The 21,984-nt window shown below is 36.5% G+C and overlaps 3 protein-coding genes across 5 annotated transcripts; 1 reads left to right on the top strand and 2 right to left on the bottom strand.

Moving 5' to 3' along the window:
* Nucleotides 1–941: 941 nt before the first annotated feature.
* Nucleotides 942–3,540, top strand: uox (urate oxidase; the record flags this gene model as incomplete). The annotated part of the gene is made up of 8 exons (XM_079244694.1): nucleotides 942–962; nucleotides 1,451–1,663; nucleotides 1,872–1,988; nucleotides 2,120–2,198; nucleotides 2,644–2,830; nucleotides 2,931–3,054; nucleotides 3,305–3,388; nucleotides 3,466–3,540. 8 exons carry the CDS (start codon nucleotides 942–944, stop codon nucleotides 3,538–3,540), a joined length of 900 nt encoding a protein of 299 aa, XP_079100820.1.
* Nucleotides 3,541–3,910: 370 nt separating this feature from the next.
* On the bottom strand, nucleotides 3,911–7,286 carry samd13 (sterile alpha motif domain containing 13). The gene is made up of 5 exons (XM_079245131.1): nucleotides 7,108–7,286; nucleotides 6,669–6,786; nucleotides 5,081–5,123; nucleotides 4,737–4,848; nucleotides 3,911–4,649 (listed from the first exon to the last, which is right to left on the bottom strand). The coding sequence occupies exons 2-5, from the start codon at nucleotides 6,694–6,696 to the stop codon at nucleotides 4,506–4,508; spliced, it is 327 nt and encodes a 108-aa protein (XP_079101257.1). The 5' UTR covers nucleotides 6,697–6,786; nucleotides 7,108–7,286; the 3' UTR covers nucleotides 3,911–4,505.
* A 3,102-nt stretch (nucleotides 7,287–10,388) lies between these two features.
* Nucleotides 10,389–21,111, bottom strand: prkacba (protein kinase, cAMP-dependent, catalytic, beta a; the record flags this gene model as incomplete). 3 transcript variants are annotated; one of them, XM_079245374.1, is made up of 10 exons in its annotated part: nucleotides 10,389–10,694; nucleotides 10,802–10,966; nucleotides 11,163–11,285; nucleotides 12,726–12,821; nucleotides 13,070–13,196; nucleotides 13,322–13,404; nucleotides 15,861–15,959; nucleotides 16,523–16,651; nucleotides 17,019–17,080; nucleotides 21,056–21,111. In XM_079245374.1, 10 exons carry the CDS (start codon nucleotides 21,099–21,101, stop codon nucleotides 10,569–10,571), a joined length of 1,056 nt encoding a protein of 351 aa, XP_079101500.1. In that variant the 3' UTR covers nucleotides 10,389–10,568. The 3 variants fall into 3 exon arrangements, with proteins under 3 accessions (XP_079101500.1, XP_079101498.1, XP_079101499.1); XM_079245372.1 differs by lacking the exon at nucleotides 21,056–21,111 and adding an exon at nucleotides 19,337–19,475; XM_079245373.1 differs by lacking the exon at nucleotides 21,056–21,111 and adding an exon at nucleotides 19,343–19,475.
* Nucleotides 21,112–21,984: the final 873 nt, after the last annotated feature.

Here is a 21,984-nt window from a genome sequence, read left to right as displayed (position 1 = left end):
GTGTAGCATCCCATAGAGATACTTGAAGCTATCTATTTTGACATTGTTTATTTCATTCCAAGAGACCTTGCAGAGAAACTTTCATTTTATTTAATAATGGAAAAAAAGCATAATGCCAGATTCAGCCAATAGGTAATTTCTATTTGCAGCTCTCAGCAAGTTAACACAAAACTACATAAAAAAAATGACAAAAACTCACATACTGACATTTTTAACAGCTCATGATTAACCAAATCTGCAGATAATCATGAGCTGTTTTTGTCCAGTAGTTCAAAAAATAGGTTTGGCGAAAAGTGAGGGTGTCGTAGTGGGTAACACTGGGGCCTCACAGCATGAAAGTTGCTGGCTCGAGCCTCAGCTAGGGCGAAGTTCAAACACTGGCCTTTCTGTATGGAGTTTGTATGTTCTCCTGTGTATGCATGGGTCCTCTCCAGGTACTCTGGCTTCCTACCAACATCCAAAGACATGCATGTTAGGTTGATCGGCTATTCTAAATTGTTCATAGGAGTGAGTGTGAGTGTAAATGGTTTTCTGTCTCTACGTTGTCCCTGTGAAGGACTGCTGATCTGTCTAGGGTGTACCCCGCCTCTTGTCCAATCCAGCTCCAGCTTCTCTGCAACTATTAATTGTAACAAGTGGTTTAAAAAAATGGATGGATGGAAAAATGAGGGCTGAAATATATAGGGCTGAATTGATCTTTAATTTAATTTATTTCTGGGATATTCAGTTTGCGCGTAACCACATAAACTGGATTTCTGTGGTGGTAACTGTGAACTTGAAATGGGACGAGCTTTACCTATAGCTTCCAATAGTTTTAGTACAAGGTGGTAACACCCTCACTATAAAAATGTTCCTGGGTTGACAAGAGACGCGTGTTGCTGGAAGCAGGGTGAGAGATTGAACTGGTCAGCCACACAGCAGGTGAAGGAAAGGAGAGCACCATGGCAACAGCTGCAGATCAGGTAAACTTTTATTAAGATGTGCAAAGAAGGATTTCTTTTTTCCTCCGAACAACGAAGCATGTTTAACTTTATTTTTGTTAGTGCAAATCTGCAAATGATTCTGCAGTGATGTTTATTTTTGGGGTCAGTGACCACCCAGCCAAACCGTAACCTGCTGATTTTAGACTTCTGAAAGTCAAACCTTAACATAATAGGATAAAAAAGATTTCTATCAATAAAGATTCAATTTAATGTTTGTTTCCCTAAAACACTGCTAAAGAGTTTGTTTTCCTCAAATGTTTATTGAATCATTAACAGGTTAAGAAAAGTTTGAAAAATGCAAAAACTTAACTGAAATTTGATCAAACATCAATGTTTTAAAATGGACAAGAAGCAGGCAAAACACAGCATTGCATAAATAGCTTCAAATGTCACTAAAGACTGTATTTGGGCATTGCAAGCTTGCATATTTCATTGGAAAATTCTTATAACGTGCTCCTTTTCCACAGAATGTGGAGTTTGTGCGAACAGGCTATGGCAAGAACATAGTGAAGGTGTTGTGCATCAGGCAGCGGGGGAACCACCACTCCATCATTGAACTGAAAGCTAACGTGGAGATCACGCTCAAGTCACGGAAGGATTATCTAACTGGAGACAACTCTGACATCATCCCCACTGACACCATCAAGAACACTGTCCATGCCCTGGCCAAACTCAAAGGGGTCAGACAAAGGAGAAATTTACAGTCACTAACTAGCACTCTTTTTACTTGGTTACTTATGAAAAAAAGACAAATGGCACTTAATTGTTAGGTTAACTGTTGCTGCATGACTTGATGTCAAAAGACGCAGCTATTACTTAATGGTAGTAAAAAAGAAAAAATTCAACCTCTTATTTATTGTTTTCTTTCTTTTTAAAACATTTGTTCAGGTGAAGAATATCGAGCAGTTTTCTCTTGACATATGCAATCATTTCCTGACCTCTTTCAACCATGTGACGAGGGCCAAAGTGTACATGGAGGAGGCTCCATGGAAAAGGCTGGAGAAGGTAAAACACAAGGTCCAGGACTTAGTCCTGGTCTGAATATACATTTTTTATCACTACAAATCGAATGTACATTGACTTAATGGAATAATATATATGCTAAGCCTCTCTTTCCTCTGCATTTTCCCCCTCAGAACGGGAGAGAGCATGCTCATGCATTTATCTACAGCCCAGAAGCTTATCGCTTCTGCGATGTCGAACAAAACCTCAATGGTAATCATATCCACACAGACACGCATTCAATAAATGTAGCTGGAAACTTTATTTCTACATGGTTTTTGTTTTTGGATAAAACTCTTTACCTCAGTTCAAAGTTCTTTGAGGTTGGGTTGATATCTGTCTGGTTATCCAGAGCATAACCGTGTGGTAGCCCCAAGCTTTCTCCACCTCGGCAGTGAGGACACATGTACAAATGATGTGTAGAAACTGGAAACCAGTTTTATTTGTGCTCAGTTCTGACTTCTGTGGCTTAATAATCAAATCCCCTGCAGTCCAGCAGTGATGCAAACACTGCCTACAAAGAGAGCTATGGATGTACAGCTAAGCCCTTGACTTTGCTCTTTGTCACTGAGGCACATGATTGGCTCCATTTCAACACAAACATGTAAAATGTTTTCTGCTCATTCCATAATTAAACCAGCTTTCTGCCCTAACACAGGAGCCCCAGTGGTACACAGCGGGTTGAAGGACATGAAGGTGCTGAAAACTACTCAGTCTGGTTTTGAAGGTTTTTTTAGAGACCGCTTCACCACATTGCAAGAGACAAAAGACAGGTGTTTCTGCACATCTGTCTATGCCAGGTGGCGCTACAACAAGATTCAGGATGTTGACTTTGATGCAGCATGGTAATTATCTGTTAAAGATGTGTGGGTAAGATCACAGCATTCGCTGCAGTGGACTGCGTGACTGAACAACATCCTAAAAGCAAATTCCCTGCTCTTATAGGAAGTCTGTGAAGGAGACAATCATTGAGAAGTTCGCTGGCCCCTATGATCAGGGAGTCTACTCACCATCTGTGCAGAAGACCCTTTATGAAACTCAAGTTCTGGTCCTGGAGAGAATACCTGAGGTAATCCATGAAATAAAAACTTTTCTTTTTTCCACAAACTATTATGGATACCTAACCTGTTTTAGATCTAACAGAGAATTAGTGATCAGCACTGCTTCTGATGCATCTAAAAAAATTGAGAACATGTCATTATTATGTGTCTATTATATGTTTTGTCATTCATTTTCCACTATTTGGCTTTACTAGTATTCTTAATGCGAAGTTGAAACTACGTAAATGAGGGTCTGGCTGTAAATTTTCTGTCCTTCAGGTTGATGAAATAGAGATCATCATGCCCAACCAGCATTACTTCATCATAGACATGACAAAAATGGGAATAGTAAACAAAAAGGAAGTATGTTCTATGATATTTATTTCTACAGTTGTTTTGTGAGATTATTTGGTGACTGATGTGCAATCTTTCCTCATTAGGTGCTTCTTCCTCTCGATAACCCATCTGGTAACATCACAGGAACAGTGCGCAGGAAACAGCGAGCTCGACTTTGAACGTGTTCTTTCATCCCGAGAAGAATGCTGCTGTGATCCAGCTTAACAAGTTGTTTTACTAAATAGTTAATCTAGCTCCTAAAATCTGATTCTCAGCTGGAGATTTGTCTTGACCGATGCACGCCCGATGCTTTTTGTGTCATGACAACATGCAACATATGACATGAAATGAAAAAAACAACAAAAAAACCGCTCTGTCGCCAATAAAGTTTGATACAGTTGTTGTTCTTTGGTGAGAAAAAAGCACCATTTATTGCAAATCTCACATTCACATATTCAATTTCCAGTGTTATCTTGCACATATACATTGGTCATACACACTTCAGTACAATTGTCTGTGTGACAAAGCTGAGAGCACCACAGGTAGGGAAATAATAAGGATATATACATAAATATTTTCATATCAAGACCCAGAGCCTAAATATTGAAGTTGTGCAGAAACTAAGAGGCTTTCAGAGGGTCTTTTTGTCAAAGAAACGAAAATGACATGCTCAGGATAAAGTCATGGACTCAGATTTGCAGTTCAGATCACAAAAAGTAAATTTAGGGCAAAATAATATGTATCAAACAAAATAATCAGGTATGACAGAACATACACAGCTTTCAATTATATATTGTCTTCAGTACAAATACTTTTTAAAACCACGATAGGTTAATTCACTTTTCACACACACACGCACACACCAACATACTGCAATGATACTCGCAGAGTAGTTACTCCACATTTCTTTCTTTTTAAATAAAACAAACACAAAAAATACATATATCAAGCAGCAGAAATAAGAATGGCTGAGTGGATGCCATGTGCAGACCATATTTGGGATCCACGCTTATAAAAACATACAACATTCAAATCCTGTTAAGGTGCCACTGTGGGCAGAGGAGTCTTTGTGAAGCGGTAGCTAACCTGGGGTCTCCTGTCACAATGATTGTCACTGAGGTGAGAGGTGGGATGGCATACGGAGCTACGAGGCGTTGCTCTTCAGGTGCTGAGTTTGTAGTGGTTTCACATGGTACTCGTAGATTTTGAGTGCAGGGCCAAGCTTTATCGACAGTCCTGTCAGGACGTCATTTCGCGTCATTAGGAGCAGTGACTTACCATCAATTTCCTGTAGAATCAGGACAAGACATATTTAATAAGAGACCCCAAATTTTTAGAAGGAGTTTTGAACTGGGAAAAATATAAACGCTCCAACCTGATCCTGAAAAGCTGTGGCTTGCTCCTCAAACCCTGTTGCTTTAAAATAATTGACAACATCAGTAACTCCCCAGTTGGAAGGGTCCGGCAGCTGGCCGTTCTCCACTGGGCTGTAAGGGAAGAGTTAAAAAACTTATTGCAATGTCTTAAGGTTAATAATAAATTAGTTCAAATTATTCCTTGAAACAAGATAATAAGTAACTGTGAAACATAAATATTTCTAAAAAAAAAAAAAAAAAAAAAAAAAAAAAAAAAAAATTAAGAGCCCCATAAATAAATGAAAATCTACAAGCCTTTTTTTTTTTTTTTTTTTTTTAATTAACTTTATGCTATGAATAATACCTTTTGGTGTCCAATGAGCCATTTGCCTTGTCTTCCATGCTGGCTGAAGAGGTAAACAAAAAATTGATTAAAAAAAGGACACTATAAACAACCATGACAACAGCTTCTCGTAGAATTCTAAAAAGTTAATCCAAACATCCAAGATGATAATGAAAATTTATTATAAATACTTGCAACAACTGGCGAATCAATTAAGAATTTTCAGTAAAAATGTTAATCAAGTTTTCTTTTTTATTATTCTTAGATACATACATTTTTTTTTTAATCAGGATGGCTTATCTCGCTTTATATTATTTGCATCTGATTAAAATAAAATGTGACAATATATGTACAAATAAGGCAAATGATGAACATTAAGTTCCAAAAACTCAGATGTTTTAAATAATAAATCTTGCACCACACTTAATATATATGCTATCTTGCCCAACTGTCAAAACTAAATGATACTGTAATAATTCTCAATCTTACTCTAGAAATGTTGATTTTTAAAAAAATGATTATAGTGACAAAAGTGATCATGAACTGAATCGCTTGTTATGTCTTTGCAATAAACATAATAATAATAAAAAACATAATAATAATAAACTTTATAGGTATAAAAAAAAAACATGTTAAACAGGAAGCCTGCAAATATTAATACATTGACTGCCAATGACAGACTACTGTTATTTGTTAAGAATTGAATTTCCCCTTGGGGACGAATGAATTATCTTTGATTTGACGGATAATTATGAAAAAAAATATTATAGATGAATATACACCAAAGACTAGTGTATATATGTATATATATTTTTTACATTAAATGTCAAGTAAGTTGTCTCGTTAAAAGTAGGAACGCACCGATCCACTTTTTGGGAGTTTCGATCCGATTTCATTAGCTTGTAAAAAAATTACCCATCTTTCTTAAGTTACCTCACCAATACAGATATAATAACATTACAGATCTAACAATTTTAACAAGCTTTATTTTGATTTGGCTTATTTTACCCAAATACAACTATACATGTGCGATTTTGAAACAAAGATCTAATTTTTATTAAACACATCTATGCTGACTTGACTGGTGTAGTATCGGGTATTGGATGTGGTATTGTAACTTTTTTTTTTTTTATAAATACCAAGTGAGATTACACACACGTGGTATTGGGCCGATACCTTTAAACTAGCGATGCACCGATACTGATATCAGTGGATCGCTCGTTTAAAGTGAATGTGTCCGTCTGTAAAACACTACATCTAATATCATCTACTACAGGGCTATTGCTCTATGAAAGGATTTGATATTGATTCCACCTTACAAGAATATCCAGGTATTCTCTAATTAGGTGTAAAAATTTGTATACAGATAATGGGCCAAAAGTAGAAAAAACAAACAAACAAATAAAGAAACAAAAACAAACAAACAACAATAATAACAAAAAAAAAAAAACCAAAACAACAAAAACTATAGTTAGATCGATAGATTAGTTAAACTATTCAACCAAAGGGTTACAACGTTTTACAAAAAAGTAAAAACAAACAAAAAAGAACAACAGTGTCTACATTTAAGCACTGGGAAACTGATTAAAAACCACAATGGTGCTCTTACATTCTGTAACGTTGCAGTAATTTTTCATCAGATGTCTTCTCCAGTAGAAGTTAGTATGTTGGCAGTTCAAACACCATCGCTGTTCATCTTTCAGTCTGTCAAACTATGGATGTCTCCACTGGAATAACAGCATAGCGCAACTGATAATACGGCAAACGTAGTTGCTGAATAAAACAATACTCTGTTAAAACACTAAGGTGTGTGAATGACTGCCTCAAACTCACGTTGTTAGCTGTATTTAAAACAGAACACCAATATAATCGTAACATAACCTCGCCGTAGTAATACATTAAAACAGTGCATAGAAAAATAAAAATAAATAAATTACGCTACGTGTAAAGACGACAGACATTTAATCACTCACTCTTTTTTCTATTAACATCAACGTTAAGCTAGCAGATAGTTAGCTTCGCTTGCTAATACCAAAATTAACACTTACCTCATTTCATGAGATTCTAGCTTGACAATGAAGGTTTTTCAAAGCTATCCACTTGGGTCAACAGAAGAAAGTTTCAGAAACAAATATAATATTTTACAAATTAATAAACAACGGTATTTATTTGATAAAATCAAATTATAATCAAGTAAAGCCAACTAGCTCCTTTGCTTTCGCTTCCTTCGCCCACGACCCCAAAGATTCATGGGAAATGTAGTGCATCGTTGTTTTTCGTCCTGGTGTTTGTAGTTCATAGTCTACGTTGTAGAAGATTATAGATCATTTTCCAGAACACATTACCATCATTTTTAAAACCCTAATAAATACAAAGAAATATCATTTTAATAAAAAAAAAAGAATTTATTATAGTGACATATCCTTTGTTACATAAAATCTGCTACAGCAAAGTATTTTCCCCTTGCAAACACAAGTAAATATGGGTGGGAAAGACGTGTCAGCCTTCTAAATGATGTGCATAATTCCACAAACTAAATACAGACACATTTCAGATTATTGATCCCATACTGGCACATGTGACTAGCTACAAGAACTCATAAACTGATTTCCTTCAGTCAGAAGTGCGAAGTGGCTCAGGGGAAGGTGCCATCATTTACATCAAATCTGACAAACATTACACACATGGAAGAGGGCAAACAGATTAAGAAAGCTGTGGATCTCCAACACATTTTCTGGGAAGATTTACACACAGGCAGTTTTTACAGAGACATGCTTATTTCCCAGGTGTACTTTCAAAATTGGTCCGAATTTAAAAACAAGATTGTGACTTTGAGAATAACCCTCTTTTCATCCTTAAAGCTGGGAAAATAATTCTAAATCTCCTTAAAAAAGACTTTTAAAGAAATTTTTTTTATTTTTTTTAGAAAAACACATAAAACAAGAAACCATTTTAAATGGGCATAAGAGGTCTCAGTGTGCATGAACTATAAATGTTTTATTCCTATAAGGGCAAAAGAAAACCATACAAAAAATAAATAGTCCAATATATTCAGTGTTGCTAACACTTTTGGAAAATATTTTAATTCTCATATATACTGAGCTACACAAGGTAAAACATACAAATGTTATCCTTTAGACATTTCTAGGTATAAATAAAAACAGCATAAGAAAGTGTGCCTTTGAAATAAAACTTGAGCTAACTAAAATGTAACATTATGTGCTCAGACTGAGAAGATGTACTGATTCAGGCAAATCATAGATTCCCCAAACCTTTTTCACATTTAGCTGTCTAAGATTGTTGAACTTGATTAACTGCTTTTCCCTTCATAAGCAAATACTCAAGCATCATGTCAATTAATGATTAAAACTTCGGACAACAGTGCATTTTATTTCAGATTCAATGTGTAATGAAAAACTGTGATTTTTCTCCACAACCCTGAGAGACCAACCAGCAGAAATGACCTCAAACTCTGACAGCAGGCAGGAAACACAACTCCATCAATAGGAGTAAAAGCATAGTTTACAAAAGCAGATGAGTTCTGCCATCTGGAAGAAAGAAAAGCCACCAAGAGGCCTCTGTTGCCATGTATATACTCAACCTCTGATAAGATTTTTAGATACAACATTTTGACCTGTGAAGCCGCAGAGGATTTTGAGGCAGACATGACATTTAGCAGCAACAACAGGCAAAATGAGAGAACTTGTGGAGGGATTCCTTATGAACCTGCATGTCTCCAATGGGAGATAATGTCCACCGAATATCCAAAGACAACATCTTAAGAAGAGGGCTTATGTTAAAAAGTCAGATTTTGACCTTAACCTTTTTGAAAATTCATAATTACTGTCTACTAGCAATTTCCAGCCAATATACTCGGCTTTGCAAAGCAGAATGAGGAAATATTATTCTGTCACAGTGTGCAACTGGGTTAGAAGATGATGCAGAGTACGTACATGTTACAGCTACAGCGAGCAGATGGGCTAATCAACTAGGAACAAAGTTGAATGAATACTTTGAGGTTTTATATATATATATATATATATATATATATATATATATATATATATATATATATATATATATATATATATATATATATATATATATGAGTTTTCTGGTGTTAGGACAAAGAAATGGTTTGACCCTCCTACAGGATAACGCCACCAGATCGAAATCACTTATCTACTGCTTCAATCTCCCAGGCTGTGAGACAAACTCAGCAGAACAAAGAAACAAAGAAAGATGTGGGAATCCATTAGCATGTAGTCACACTGCCATGCAAACATACAAAAGTAAAAAAAAAAAAAACAAGAGAAAAAATATGGCAGATGCTCAACATATGCCGTGTGCTCTGCTCAAACAGTTAAAAAAAACAAAACAAAAAAACAACCCTAGACAAAGCTTGTCTATGCGACCAACACTGCTTCACATCTGTGCTATGCCTTCAAGATAAACAAACTGACCTCTCAGCTTTTGAAAAATGCCGTGTCAACGCATGTGTATAAATGTACCGAAAACATCTGATTTGTTGTGTGTAGACCTACACACACGTCCTCAGTTTCCTTTAATGTGAAACAGAATTGTACCTGAAAAATAGATCATTTTATCCCACTAATTAGATACCACACTAACACTGAGGTAAAAAGGAAATGCCCTGTAACCAGATATGAATAATGAATGCTACAACTGATTCATTTGCACAGCGCTCACAGATTTCTGCTTTTGTCAATGTTAATCCATCTGTTTGATAAACTAATGCTGGAGTGCTAGAACTGAAAATATGCTGAGAAGTCATCAGTATATTTGTTCCTTTACTTAATAATTTCTTTATTTTATTTTTGGTCATGCTTAATTTAAAAAAAAAAAAAAAAAAAAGTCTTAAAAATAGTATAGCCTATGTATGCATGTATGTTTCTAAAAGGAACAAATACATGATTTCTGGTATCAAACACACCAGAATGCTGAGTAATGGTTGCAGACTTGATTAATGAATACTGAACCAAACCCTAAAAAGACACGCAGGCATGTAACACATAACAGAAAAGAAAACCCAAAACAAACAAAAAACAAAACAAACATAAATCTAAAAGAAAATTCCTTTAATTTCCCCTAAGCTTGATTCACTATATGTGCAATGCCAGCTAATACGATGACTCTTTGTGCGGCTTGAAAATGGGAGTAATATTAACTTTCCACTGCTTTTAAACAAAGGACTTCAATAAAGGTGGGGGAATACTCAAAAGTGGTAAACAGAGAAAAAAAGATAAACTATGAAGACGTGGTCTAGTACTTCGTGTTGCAGCACGAGGAGTGTCTGCATAATGTGCCTGTGAGTACATCAGTGCTAACTGCACGCAGGATCATGGCAAAAAGGACCTCATTCAGCTGTGTGGAATGAAGGAACTAGGCATTTGTTTTGAGCACGTGATGGCCTCAGTTCCACCTTAACCTTCAACAGAGTGCAAATATCCCAAAACACCAGAGCCCTGATGGGACTCTTGTCTGTTCACTAGAAGTCAGCGAACTCTTTTGCACACTTTTCTGTTTGTGAGACACGAATGTCTTCCTCTTCATAGTCGTCAAAGTTGCTCGTGTCTCCTGGTCCTCTGCACTTTGGCAAGAAGGGGGCTTCAACCTGAGAATGTAGAGAGTAGAGATGTAGTCGAAGGTCTGTGGCTTAACAAGCAAGTTATGACCCAAGTAAACACTGTGCCCATCTGTTGTCCAGCAATCAACACCCACCTTTCGCTCATAGATGGCGATCCAGTCTGTTGTGGAGAACCACTTGTGGTTTTTTATGTCATTGACACCATTCTTCAGGTTGCCAAATCTCTTTGTCAGGTCTACCTGGAGTAGGTTCCTCAGCAGGTCCTTCAGGTCCGAGCTAAAGTGAGAGGGAAATCGTACCTAAAATGGAAAAAATAAATTTCTGCATCAATAAAAAAAAGCTGCAGAAAAATATTTTGTCCCTTTTCTGTCCAAAAGTACGGTGAGCTACGTAAGAGAAGAAAGCACATTTCAACACATTTCAAGCAGGTCATTATGCCTTCACAGCTTTCACATGTTTACATATTTAAACTTTTGACTTTCTATCCTTGTGTACCTTGCCAGATACAATCTTTTCATAGATCTGGATAGGCTGATCAGCAAAAAAGGGAGGATAACCAGCAGCCATCTCATAGATAAGAACTCCAAGTGCCCACCAATCCACAGCTTTGTTGTAGCCCTGAAAAAGAAACAAAACAACAATAACAACAAAAACCAAAATACATCAAATGCAAGCTTTTACTTTATGGGGGTAAAAGTACCTGAGATGAAAACAATAACAATCATGAAACTTGGGGAAATAAACAGGAGATAAATAAAAGCAGCAACACACAGCTGTGTTCATCAGAGTTTCAGATTCTGAGACAATGAATTATATTACCGTAATGTAAATTTGTTTATCCACAATTTTTTTTTGCCGCTGATGAACTCAAGGGTATTCGTCTTGAACTAGTCTCTACTCACACCCAAAAATACTGGAGGAACCTTTAATAATCCTGATAATGTAAATTTGTCAGCGTTATTCAGATGAATCATAAAATGAGCCCAGGACCTTTTATTACGAAGTAAAATTAGTGAAGTTTAAGTTCAGCTCTAGAGTTTTGATTTAATAAAGGTGGGCCACTTCCTTTGTAGGTGTGCTAACTCATAGTGGAAATCCGACATGCTCTGGAAAAACCGTCAGGGTTTACCCATCTGTAAATTTTCCACTTGAGCTTTTATGACATAGAAAATAAAAATGTTAAGCTTTCATCTACATTAGTAGCCAGTCTTGCAGTACCGTTTAGGTAGATTATCACTGTCATTCACTCATATCACCTAAAGAAACGCGACATAGAATTAACCTGCTATGTAAATAAATGCCTCAGATGTTATGTTGCTTTACATATTAGTCATAATCATACATTACATTTGTGCTTATTAAATGATCTTTTCATGCAAAATGTAACATCAGAAAAGTAATCTAGAAACTATATACACTCCAATTCATACAATCTTCTAATACTAAATAAATAGAATTTTTCTTTTTCATGTACTGGTAAATCATACTCCATACAGGTTAAATGTGTTTATTTTAGAGCATGAATCACTGATGATCTGTTCCTTTCCGTTCCTTTTAAAACCAGTTTTTCAATGTTAGTACTGTGAACCCCTCACAGTGCATATTTCACATTATTTCCTGCTCAATTTATTAGATGAGGTTAGATGATTAGGTCAGACGTTCACAGAAGCTGATGGACTGATCCATTCATTTGAATAAGGTGTATTAAAGCAAGGAAACATCTAAAACATGCAGGGAAGAACGTCAGAATCTATACACCGGCCATAGAGTGACAAGAAACAGATGTCATGTAGAAGGTTTCTGAAGAAACAAGAGACTGTATTTTGATTATTTTACAGCATCTAAGAATGTCTCAGCTTTTACAGCAAATCAGGAAAACTTTCAAGATTTCATCATAAAGATATAAAAAGTAGACCTCGTGGACTACGATGACCTGCAAATCATGACTGCAGACAGTTTACATTTTAGAGTACTGAGCTTAATCAGTGAAGAACCTCTCAATGTTCTCATACTTTTCAATATTACTGTATTAACATGGGTGGATATGAAAGGGCTCACCTTGCTGAGGATGATCTCTGGAGCCAGATATTCAGGAGTTCCACACAATGTCCAGGTCCTCCCTTTTACTCGTTTGGCAAAGCCAAAGTCTGTGACCTGAGAAAAGGAAACCAACAGCAATGGCAAGAAAATGAAAGGTCAAAGTAATCTGCGAAAGAGCTCTGCAGAAAAAGCTGCATGGGTATGTTTATAAAATGTGACTTTAACTCAGTCTGCTTTCTCTAGCTGCTTCTTCAGCACCCTCTGTACACACATTCACACTGAGCCCAGCGTTCTTGGTTACCGTCTCAATTACTTTCCAGTCAGTTTATGTTTCTCTGATAAATTTCACATCAGATGTGTACCTGAATATATCCATGTTGGTCTATGAGCAGGTTTTCAGGCTTCAGGTCTCTGTAGATGAGGTCTAAGGAGTGAAGGTACTCGAAGGTGAGCACTATCTGAGCTGCATAAAATCTTGCATGGTGTTCACTGAAACAGGGAGACCAGGAAACTCACACACTGGTGTGATAAATGAACACTATTCTTCCCTAAGAGGAAGCGACAAATACTGCAAATAAATAATAAAATAAAATAAAAAACCACAAGCACTGTACCTGAACCTTCCAGTGCGTCGGAGATGTGAGAACATTTCTCCACCAGGCACATATTCCATCACCATGTAGAGGTTTGAGTTGTCCTGCAAGAAACACATTTAACTCCAGTCAAACTAAACTATTACTTCGAACTGATAAGCGTCATTCAGAAATACAAAAGCAACTATATCTGTGTATAATTACTTTGTTGATGCCGTTTTACTGTGAAGCAGTATGTAGTGGGACTGTAAGGGAGATGTGTCCACAAACCTCAATGAACTGAAACAATGATATCGAGAAGAGCGGGCTGACGGAAGAGACTGATCGATCACACAGGAAACGCATTGCTAAAATTTATAAATGATTAATAAATAATGAATAAATTGCTAATTGCAAGACAACCCCTATAAAGGAATGTTCATGCAGGTGGCATCTACACACATTCCCTTGTCTTCATCCTTACTGGCATGAGGCGGTGTCTGCAACCCACAGAAGTTGCTCAGGCACTGCAGCTCACCCAGGATGGCACGTTAATGCATGATGTGGTAAGACAGCTTGCTGTGTCTCCCAGCACAGTGTCAAGAGCATGGAGGTGATACCCGAAGAGACTAGGTAGTATGCCGGGAGATATAGAGGAGCAGTGTCAGAGCCCTACAAAATAACCTTCAGCAGGTCATTATGTGCATGTTTCTGCTCAAACTATCAGAAACAGACTTCATAAAAATGGTATAAGAGCCTGTTGTGCACAATGGGGCCTGTGCTCACAAGCCAACACTGTCTAGCCTAAATGATCTTTGGACTGGTCAGAGACTACAACATCCTCCAGTTAGGCAGTGGGCCAGTGATGGTCTTGGGAGGTATATTCTTGGAGGGCCGCACAGACCTCCATGTGCTAGCCAGTGGTACCCTAACTACTGCTAAGTACTGGGAAGAGATCCTCAGTTGACCGGCCTGCACATTCACCAGACCTGAACCAACTGAGCACCCCCAGGACATAGTACCTCGTTCCATCTACCGCCGCCATATCGCGCCACAGACTGTACAGGGTTGTCTCATCAGAAGAATGTCCAGATATTGACGGGAGGGCATGCAAGCCATAAAGACCACTGAACATCATTCTGAGCCATATGAAGAATTTGGTTCATTCTGTGATCTGAACTTTTATTTTGAGTACGATTCTGAATCCAGACTTCTACAGGTTAATGATTTTGATTTCCATTGATTGTTTTAATGATTTTTGTTCTCAACACATCCCACTATGTAATGAATTAAGTATTTATTCATTAAAATCAAAGATGTGTTGGAAGTGTTCCTTTTATTGTTTTCAGCAGTGTACTTCCAAATAATTGTTGTTGAAGACAGTAATACAAAAAGCTAAATCATGAGGTGTTCTTAAGTTATTCACACACAGCTTCTGCATTTTTGCCTAAATATTACCATATAAATAACTAGAAAAGCACATTAGAAAGCGTAGTTCATTTCCACCCATATTGTGAGGAATCATTTCAAAACTGTGTCCACAATTCCTTCCAAAATGTAATGGAATCTAAGTTAGACAAAGAGCCCTTGTCAGAAAAAAAATATCACAAAAATCTGCCGGGTAATTGCTGAATAAAGTTGGTAAAAAACAAACAAACAAACAAACAGAGACAGACAAACGCCGGCAAAAACATAACAGCGCTGGCAGATGTAATAACACAATGTGATATATTGTGTTCTTCATCAGAGGCTGAACTTACTTGGCAAGGACCAAATCATTTTTACTATGCAATATTTAGAAAAATTTAAAAGGGGAAGAAAAAGCACTTCCTCTTTCACACATCTGTCAATTAAACCTTTTTTTTTTTTTACATGAATTGTCCAGTATGGAGCAGACCACTATGCTTTGTGAAGTTTGTATAAGGTCTACTGGAGATAAAAATTGCAACACGAGACACTTGTTGGTGCACTAGAAACAAAAGCATGCAGTAGAAAAGGAAGTGTGTATCTCTTTAGTTGCCTCATTTTCATGTATGACACCACCTGGCACATGAAAATTACAGAAGTGCTGGCTCTTCAAGACAAGGTAAGCTGTGGTTCCTTACAATGTTGGAAACAATTCACCCACTCCCAAAAAAAGAAATATATTTGAAAAGGCAGGATTGTTCCTGTTGAATAATGAAACAAATAAGATAAGATTGCAGTGCAACAGGAAAAGTTATCATGGTACTGTTTCCCTTTAACTGTTCATTCATTATCCTAGCCGCTTAGTCCAATTAAGGGTGGCGGGGAAGCTGGAGCCTGTCCCAGCAGTCTTAGGGCGAAAGGCGGGGTACACCTTGGACAGCTCGCCAGCCCATCGCAGTCCCCTTTAATTGCTCATAGTAAATATTTTTCAATAAAAAAAACCCCTGTTTTTATAAATGTTGTCTTGAGTCCATCTGACAATTTCTGGTTTTAAACGATCAATAACACCAGAAACAAACAAACAAAAAAAAGTCTAAATTAATTCATACTTGTCACCCAGCTCCATTGTTTAAGACGTGAAGTACTGCAAAAAGCCTGTTAGCTCTGTAAGTACCTTGAAAGCGTATACCAATCGGACAAGGAAGGGGAAGGACACAGCCTGTAGTATTCTCTTTTCATTTAGTGTGTGTTCTATCTGCTTCAACTTCACCACCTGAAAACATACACAGTACAAAAAAGAAGCAAGTTAGAATATCACAAAGAGAAATGGAAAAACAATCACAAGCCTAAAAATCATAAAACACAACTTTAAGAGCGTACACCAACATAAATAAACAGCGTGGATTATTTGTGACATACAAGGTAAAACCTATTAAAAAAACAATACCTGGAGTTTTACTTAGGATAATAAGACTCATAAGACAGAAGAAAAATTCACACAATGCAATGAAATGTTTGTAGCTGTTCTATTCTGAAAGTCATAACTCTTAAAACAACAGCTGAATGTAAGGAAACAGAGCAGCCCTTCACCAAGGACGTGCAAGCCCGCATGAACAACTTTCACATCAGTATTTAAAGACTGAAACTCTCGTGTTAAGTGCCTTTGAAGTTTTCAGCGATAACTTACTAGCAGTGCCTGAGAGGAAACACATAATTTCCTTTAGAAAGAGATACAGTGCATCTACTTTTACACAAATCACTTTAAAGCTTCTATCTTTACAAATTGAGCCCTAATTACAACTCTTTTGGATTTTGTTTGAAACCTTTAAAACTTACTTTCTGTTTGTCCAAGATCTTCATGGCGTAGAATTGGTTTGTTGCTTTATGTTTCACAAGCATTACACGTCCGAACGATCCGGTGCCGAGAGTTTTGAACCTGTCAAAGTCGTCCAGGCCTGTTGTGCACTGAGGAAACACATCATCAGTGGAAATGAGACAGAAAGCTGATGTCGCTTCTGAATTATCCACACTTTCAGCTTTTATAGATACATTTCTCCCCCCACCATTTTCATTTTCCGCTCATATAACTTGAAGTGATGGATATAAGCTGGATACAGATATTTTTAGTGCAAATGCCTCTCATTTACAAGGTGCAATTACGCAATCAGTACACATTCAGATCAACAGGATCTGAGCGTTTCTCAAATGGAGGAAATGGCTATCAGACAAAAATCTTATCAGTTTCTTTCTTGAGAAAAAAAAAGAAACAGGGGAAAAATTACTTATAAAAGCTTGAAAAAAAAAAGCAGAGTGCTTGCAGAAAACAAGTTACCTGTGGCGGACACTCCCATTTTCTTAAAAAATCTTCTTTGGCTTTAGCTAGGAACTCTTTCACTATAAAAAGACAGATTTGTGACAAACCATCAGTACATTAGTTTACATGTTCTGGGAAATTTACCAGGGACGTTAAACGCATTCAGAAAAACAAAACAAACAAAAGTCAGTTCACATGTTTAGGGAAACAAATACTTTTTAAGGTCAGGCAAATACCAAATACTAGGGTGGCAGCACTCTACTTAAAACAACAGCAAAGATATTATTTTCATTTTTAAAAAAGTCCAAATATGCACCTAAGCAGGAAAAAAAAATGAATAAAGTGATGCAAAGAGCTCTGTGGACTTTACCAAATTAGGCCAATTACAATACCAGCTATTCTGAATCCCTTTCAGAAGTAGGTGGGAATTAACGGGAAAGACAGCAACAGCAGACGGAGGAAAACAAAATGCACGACACAACTACACAGCAGGCAACAGAAAGACATTGCATTGTGAGAATCACAGCAGACATGAGATGTCCAAACTCAAAGAGTTATGGAAAGATATGTAAAGTACTAATAAACTAATAAAGTGAATGGCCACTTAATCAGATCATAACTGAATATACAACAGTTTAGTCCAAGAATGAGGATTGAAAGTAGTATAAAGGAAAAATGTTGAGAATACATTTTAAAAACACGATTTAACCCTTTGAAGTTCAACTTAATAAAAACTGGGGCGAAAAGTTCACTTTTTTAAATCTAAAGTTTTTGGCCCTTTCACAAAATTTGAATAAAAATAAATAAATAAATAAAAAATTTTTCTTTAGGTATTTTTTGCATTTATTACTGTGTCATAAATCAGAATTATCATGTAATGTCCTGTTTCTTAGTATCTATTCGGGGGTAAGACACAAGTATCAGATTATTTACAACAGGGCTTTGTGTAATTGTGTAATTTCTTCCATAAAATGATGCCAAATGTCTCAGGAACTGTATGTATCAAGTATGATATGTTTGGTTTTAAGGCTACAGACTTTGGAACAGAGACAACAAATGAATGGGGGGTGGGCGGGTTTGTGATGCTGAAGACCACCTGAGGAACAACAGCTTGATAACACTGGTCAATATGAAAAAGTCTTTCAGAAGTAAATATGAATATGAAGAGGAGTTTATCACTCAATGAAGGACTAAGAGGGCAAATTAGATTAAGATTAAGAGAATGCAAATCAATCTCTGTATGTGAAGAACGAGGCTGAAAGCTACAAGAGAATGACACTTTTTATTGTTACAATGTTTTTTGAGCACTTTTTTCCTAATTTTGTGGAAATAGGGTTTAGAAAACCTTGTCCGTTAAAAATGTGAAACAGATATTTGCTCTTTGACTTGGGACATCGCATGGAAAAATGAGCATACCAAAAGTCTCTACAGTTCACCCAGGATTTGCAGGAACATTCACCCACATGGATGGAAATGATGAAGAAGAGAAAGAGAGGAAGACATATTTATGAAGAGCTAAAAACAACAACATTTTAGTGTCACACAGCAATACAACACTAGAGACAATTACATCAAACTCAACTATTCAACGCTGAAATAGAATTAATTCTGTTAGATGACTTTGTTCTTCTTTTGTTCCTATTAATTGTCACTTAGAACAATACTTAATGTTTATATCCTGTTATGTAGCATTTAAAAAATAATTTTACTGGTTCATAATTAATGAACATATTGATATTTCTGCACTTTGGCCTTTTGACTTGAACAACAGGCTGTCTGCATTATAGATTTTTTTTCTCACACTTTTCTACCATAACAGAAGCTTTCATTTTTCCAAAAAGACAAAAGGACAATGTTGACTGCCAAGACACTGTAAAAAACCCACATGAAAATTCATTCCATACTTACAGAACGGTACATAACAATGACAGAGCACAGATATTAAGATGATGTAAGTGACTGAAGCAGCACAAATGGCCAATACAGCTAGTGCTATGTCTAAGCTGATTGTACAGAAGTCTCTGGTGGATCTGTCCAAACAAAAGAATGCGAGGAGTCAATAACATCAATAGAGAAGCTGCAGAGGAATGCACTTAAAAAGCAAAGGTTATAAAATATAGTGGCTTCTGATGGTAAAAACAAAAACAAACAAACAAAAAAAGAAATCAAGAAATTAAGTTAGAAAAGGTTATTAAAACCACATCAGGAGCGGTATAGTTTATGCAGACAAGTTGCTTGATGTAAAAAGTAATAAATAAATCAGACTTCTAAAGCAAACTGTCTGCTTAGAACTAAAGATGTCAATGGATTTACTAAAGAGTAAAAAAAATTGCTACACTTACTCAACTTATCCCATATGACGGTAAAATCAGATATGTGAGGGACCTCACTCTCTTGTCCTTTCTGCTCTTGTCCACTTTTAAGATATTTGTGGATTAAACGACTCGCGAAGGACTGATCCTTTCCTTGGGCCATTTTGAAATGAACAACTTGGTGCGTGACTGAGACAGCACACAGTCAAAGTAACTGTTCTTAGCCCAGGCACCCGAGATACTAACTTCCTGCAAGTGCTCTGCAATGGCTGGTTAACCACATAAAGTTAAACTTCCTGTTCAAGCACACTGCTAAAATGACAGCAGCCAGATGCATGTCCAGCTATTTGGTGTGGTGTCATTTGAAGGAGCTAAACACTGCCTATTATGCAAGTACTGACATTGCTATGCCAAAGGTATACAAAATAAGCAAAACACCCCATGTCGAGGGAAAAACACGGTACAGCTATGTTGAATTCAGAGTACTGATAAGAGCACTGTAACGCCCACAGATTAACGGACAGAGAAGTTGTCTCTATGCTATTGTGCTCTCTGGTGGTTATGTTATACCATGCAGGTTTTATTTGATCTTTTATATCCTGACATTTAACAACTACATGTTTTAAAAACATTACAGCAGAAATAGGAGCTTAACTTATTAGTGCGTTAGTACAACTCAAAATAATTGAGATAAATTTTTTAAATCTTCATAAAACAATACATAATAACAATGTTTCATCGCATTTCTTAAACTTGTGATTCTAGTTTCAGTATTACTGAACAAAAGCATTAACGTCTAACTACAGAAACTACAGGTGGCTTAAGTCACAAGTCTGGGAGATTGTACAAACTACTACCAATCAGAAAGCAGGTCAAGATCAGTGTTGTCCAGACAGGCAACTACGAATGGCACAGTTTAGTGGATTAGTTTGGTCACTAGAGAGTGTCTCTGTCTACTTCTTAAATGTAATTAATAGAGCTGTTTTCTTTTATATATATATATATATATATATATATATATATATATATATATATATATATATATATATATAAATATAAATATAAATGTATGCATATATGCATGCATATATGCATATATATATGTATGAACAGTGTGTTGGATGTGTGTGTGTGTGTGTGTGTGTATATTTATTTTGCGTGTGTAAACATTCAGTTTGATTTAAGCACTTCAATTAGCCATGTAGACAGCTACTTGCTACCTGTTGTAAGCAATGACCAGGCCATGTACAGCTGCTTCAGTAGAAACCAGTACTAGTGATGTTATCTGGCTCTAGGCACGTGATATTAGCTCTTTGAAAATTAAACAGGGTGTCCTGATGACTACAGTTACACATATGGCAAATAACAATTTTACTGTTTTATAATAATTATGCCAGAGATATTTGACGACGTAAACTTCTGTGAGACGACCTTTCTAAATATGGTGAGGACCACTCTGTTATATCCTCAAATGTACCAGTAACTTAGAATAATGAGCTGGCTGCATCATTTTGTGACAATTTCCTACTGAAATCAAACAAGCATCGTCAAAAAGAAAGAAAACACACGTCGCATACAGCCCTACTAAAGATGGTTCGCTGAGGCAGCCCATGTTACTGTACTGGCTGCTAATATTGTACAACAGCTAAGTGATGCTCTGCGCTGGATGTGAGAAGCAGGCAGACTGTCTGACAGTTCATAATACATTGCTAAATGCTAATGGAATAGCTTCCAGATGCTCACCGCTTTCTTGTTCATTGCCTTTCTTGGCAGTAGCTGCGTTTCCCATCGTAGGAAGACAGGGCGATCCACAGCTGGCTAGGGGCGATGATGGTGGCTGTTAGCTAACAGGGTCCTCCGTTAGCTAGTTAAAAAAAAATCAGCTTCTTCTGGCTGGTTGGCTAAAAACAACATCAAAGTCTTCTCTTTGTGTACAGAACCACAACGTGCTCTGCCAACCACCTTGCTAATTTTTATTTCTAGGACCTTTTGTCGTTCATGTACACCTCCGCTGGAATGACAACATGATCCAGACTTTTCACCTCTGCCTGCTGTCGTTCTGTGATGCATTCACGTAAAATGGGAATAGACAGGAGAGATTTGGTGGATGAAACGCTACCTTCATGGACCGGTCGGAAATGTACAGTACACATCATACATTATGTTTTGGTATATAGCCATTGCTTTTAGAATTCTTTTTCTTTTTTAAACAAACAAACAACAACAACAACAACAACAAAAACTTGCATTTTTTCCTCTGTCTTTTTTTCTTTTCTTTTTAAAAAACATGTTCAGCACTAAAGCAGGGATGCTTCATGGTGATGTTCTGTACCCATATGAACTAATTACAACAAAAATGTATTAACCTCATTTTTTAAAAATATTCTTTTCACAGATCAAACCGACCATTTTTGTTTAAAATTCTGAAGGTCTTTGAGGAATTGATTCAATTGATGAAAGGTAAAGAATTATAGTATTTTTAGTGAGTGGACGTGAAAGAATATCCAAAACTTTATAATTATATAACTTCCATAGCTTCATCCAATGTTCAAGTTTACTGTTGTGAAAATTTGTTTATGAAATGTCTTGTGAAATATAACCTAAAAAACATTGTTTACAATTTCATAGTGACTGATAGTGAGTTTACCATGTATGAGCTCAGTGTCAGTTGC

The sequence above is a fragment of the Telmatherina bonti genome, assembly GCF_933228915.1.
Source record: "Telmatherina bonti genome assembly, chromosome: 8".
Taxonomy (NCBI): Eukaryota; Metazoa; Chordata; class Actinopteri; order Atheriniformes; family Telmatherinidae; genus Telmatherina; species Telmatherina bonti.
This window is presented reverse-complemented; position numbering and strand designations above follow the sequence as displayed.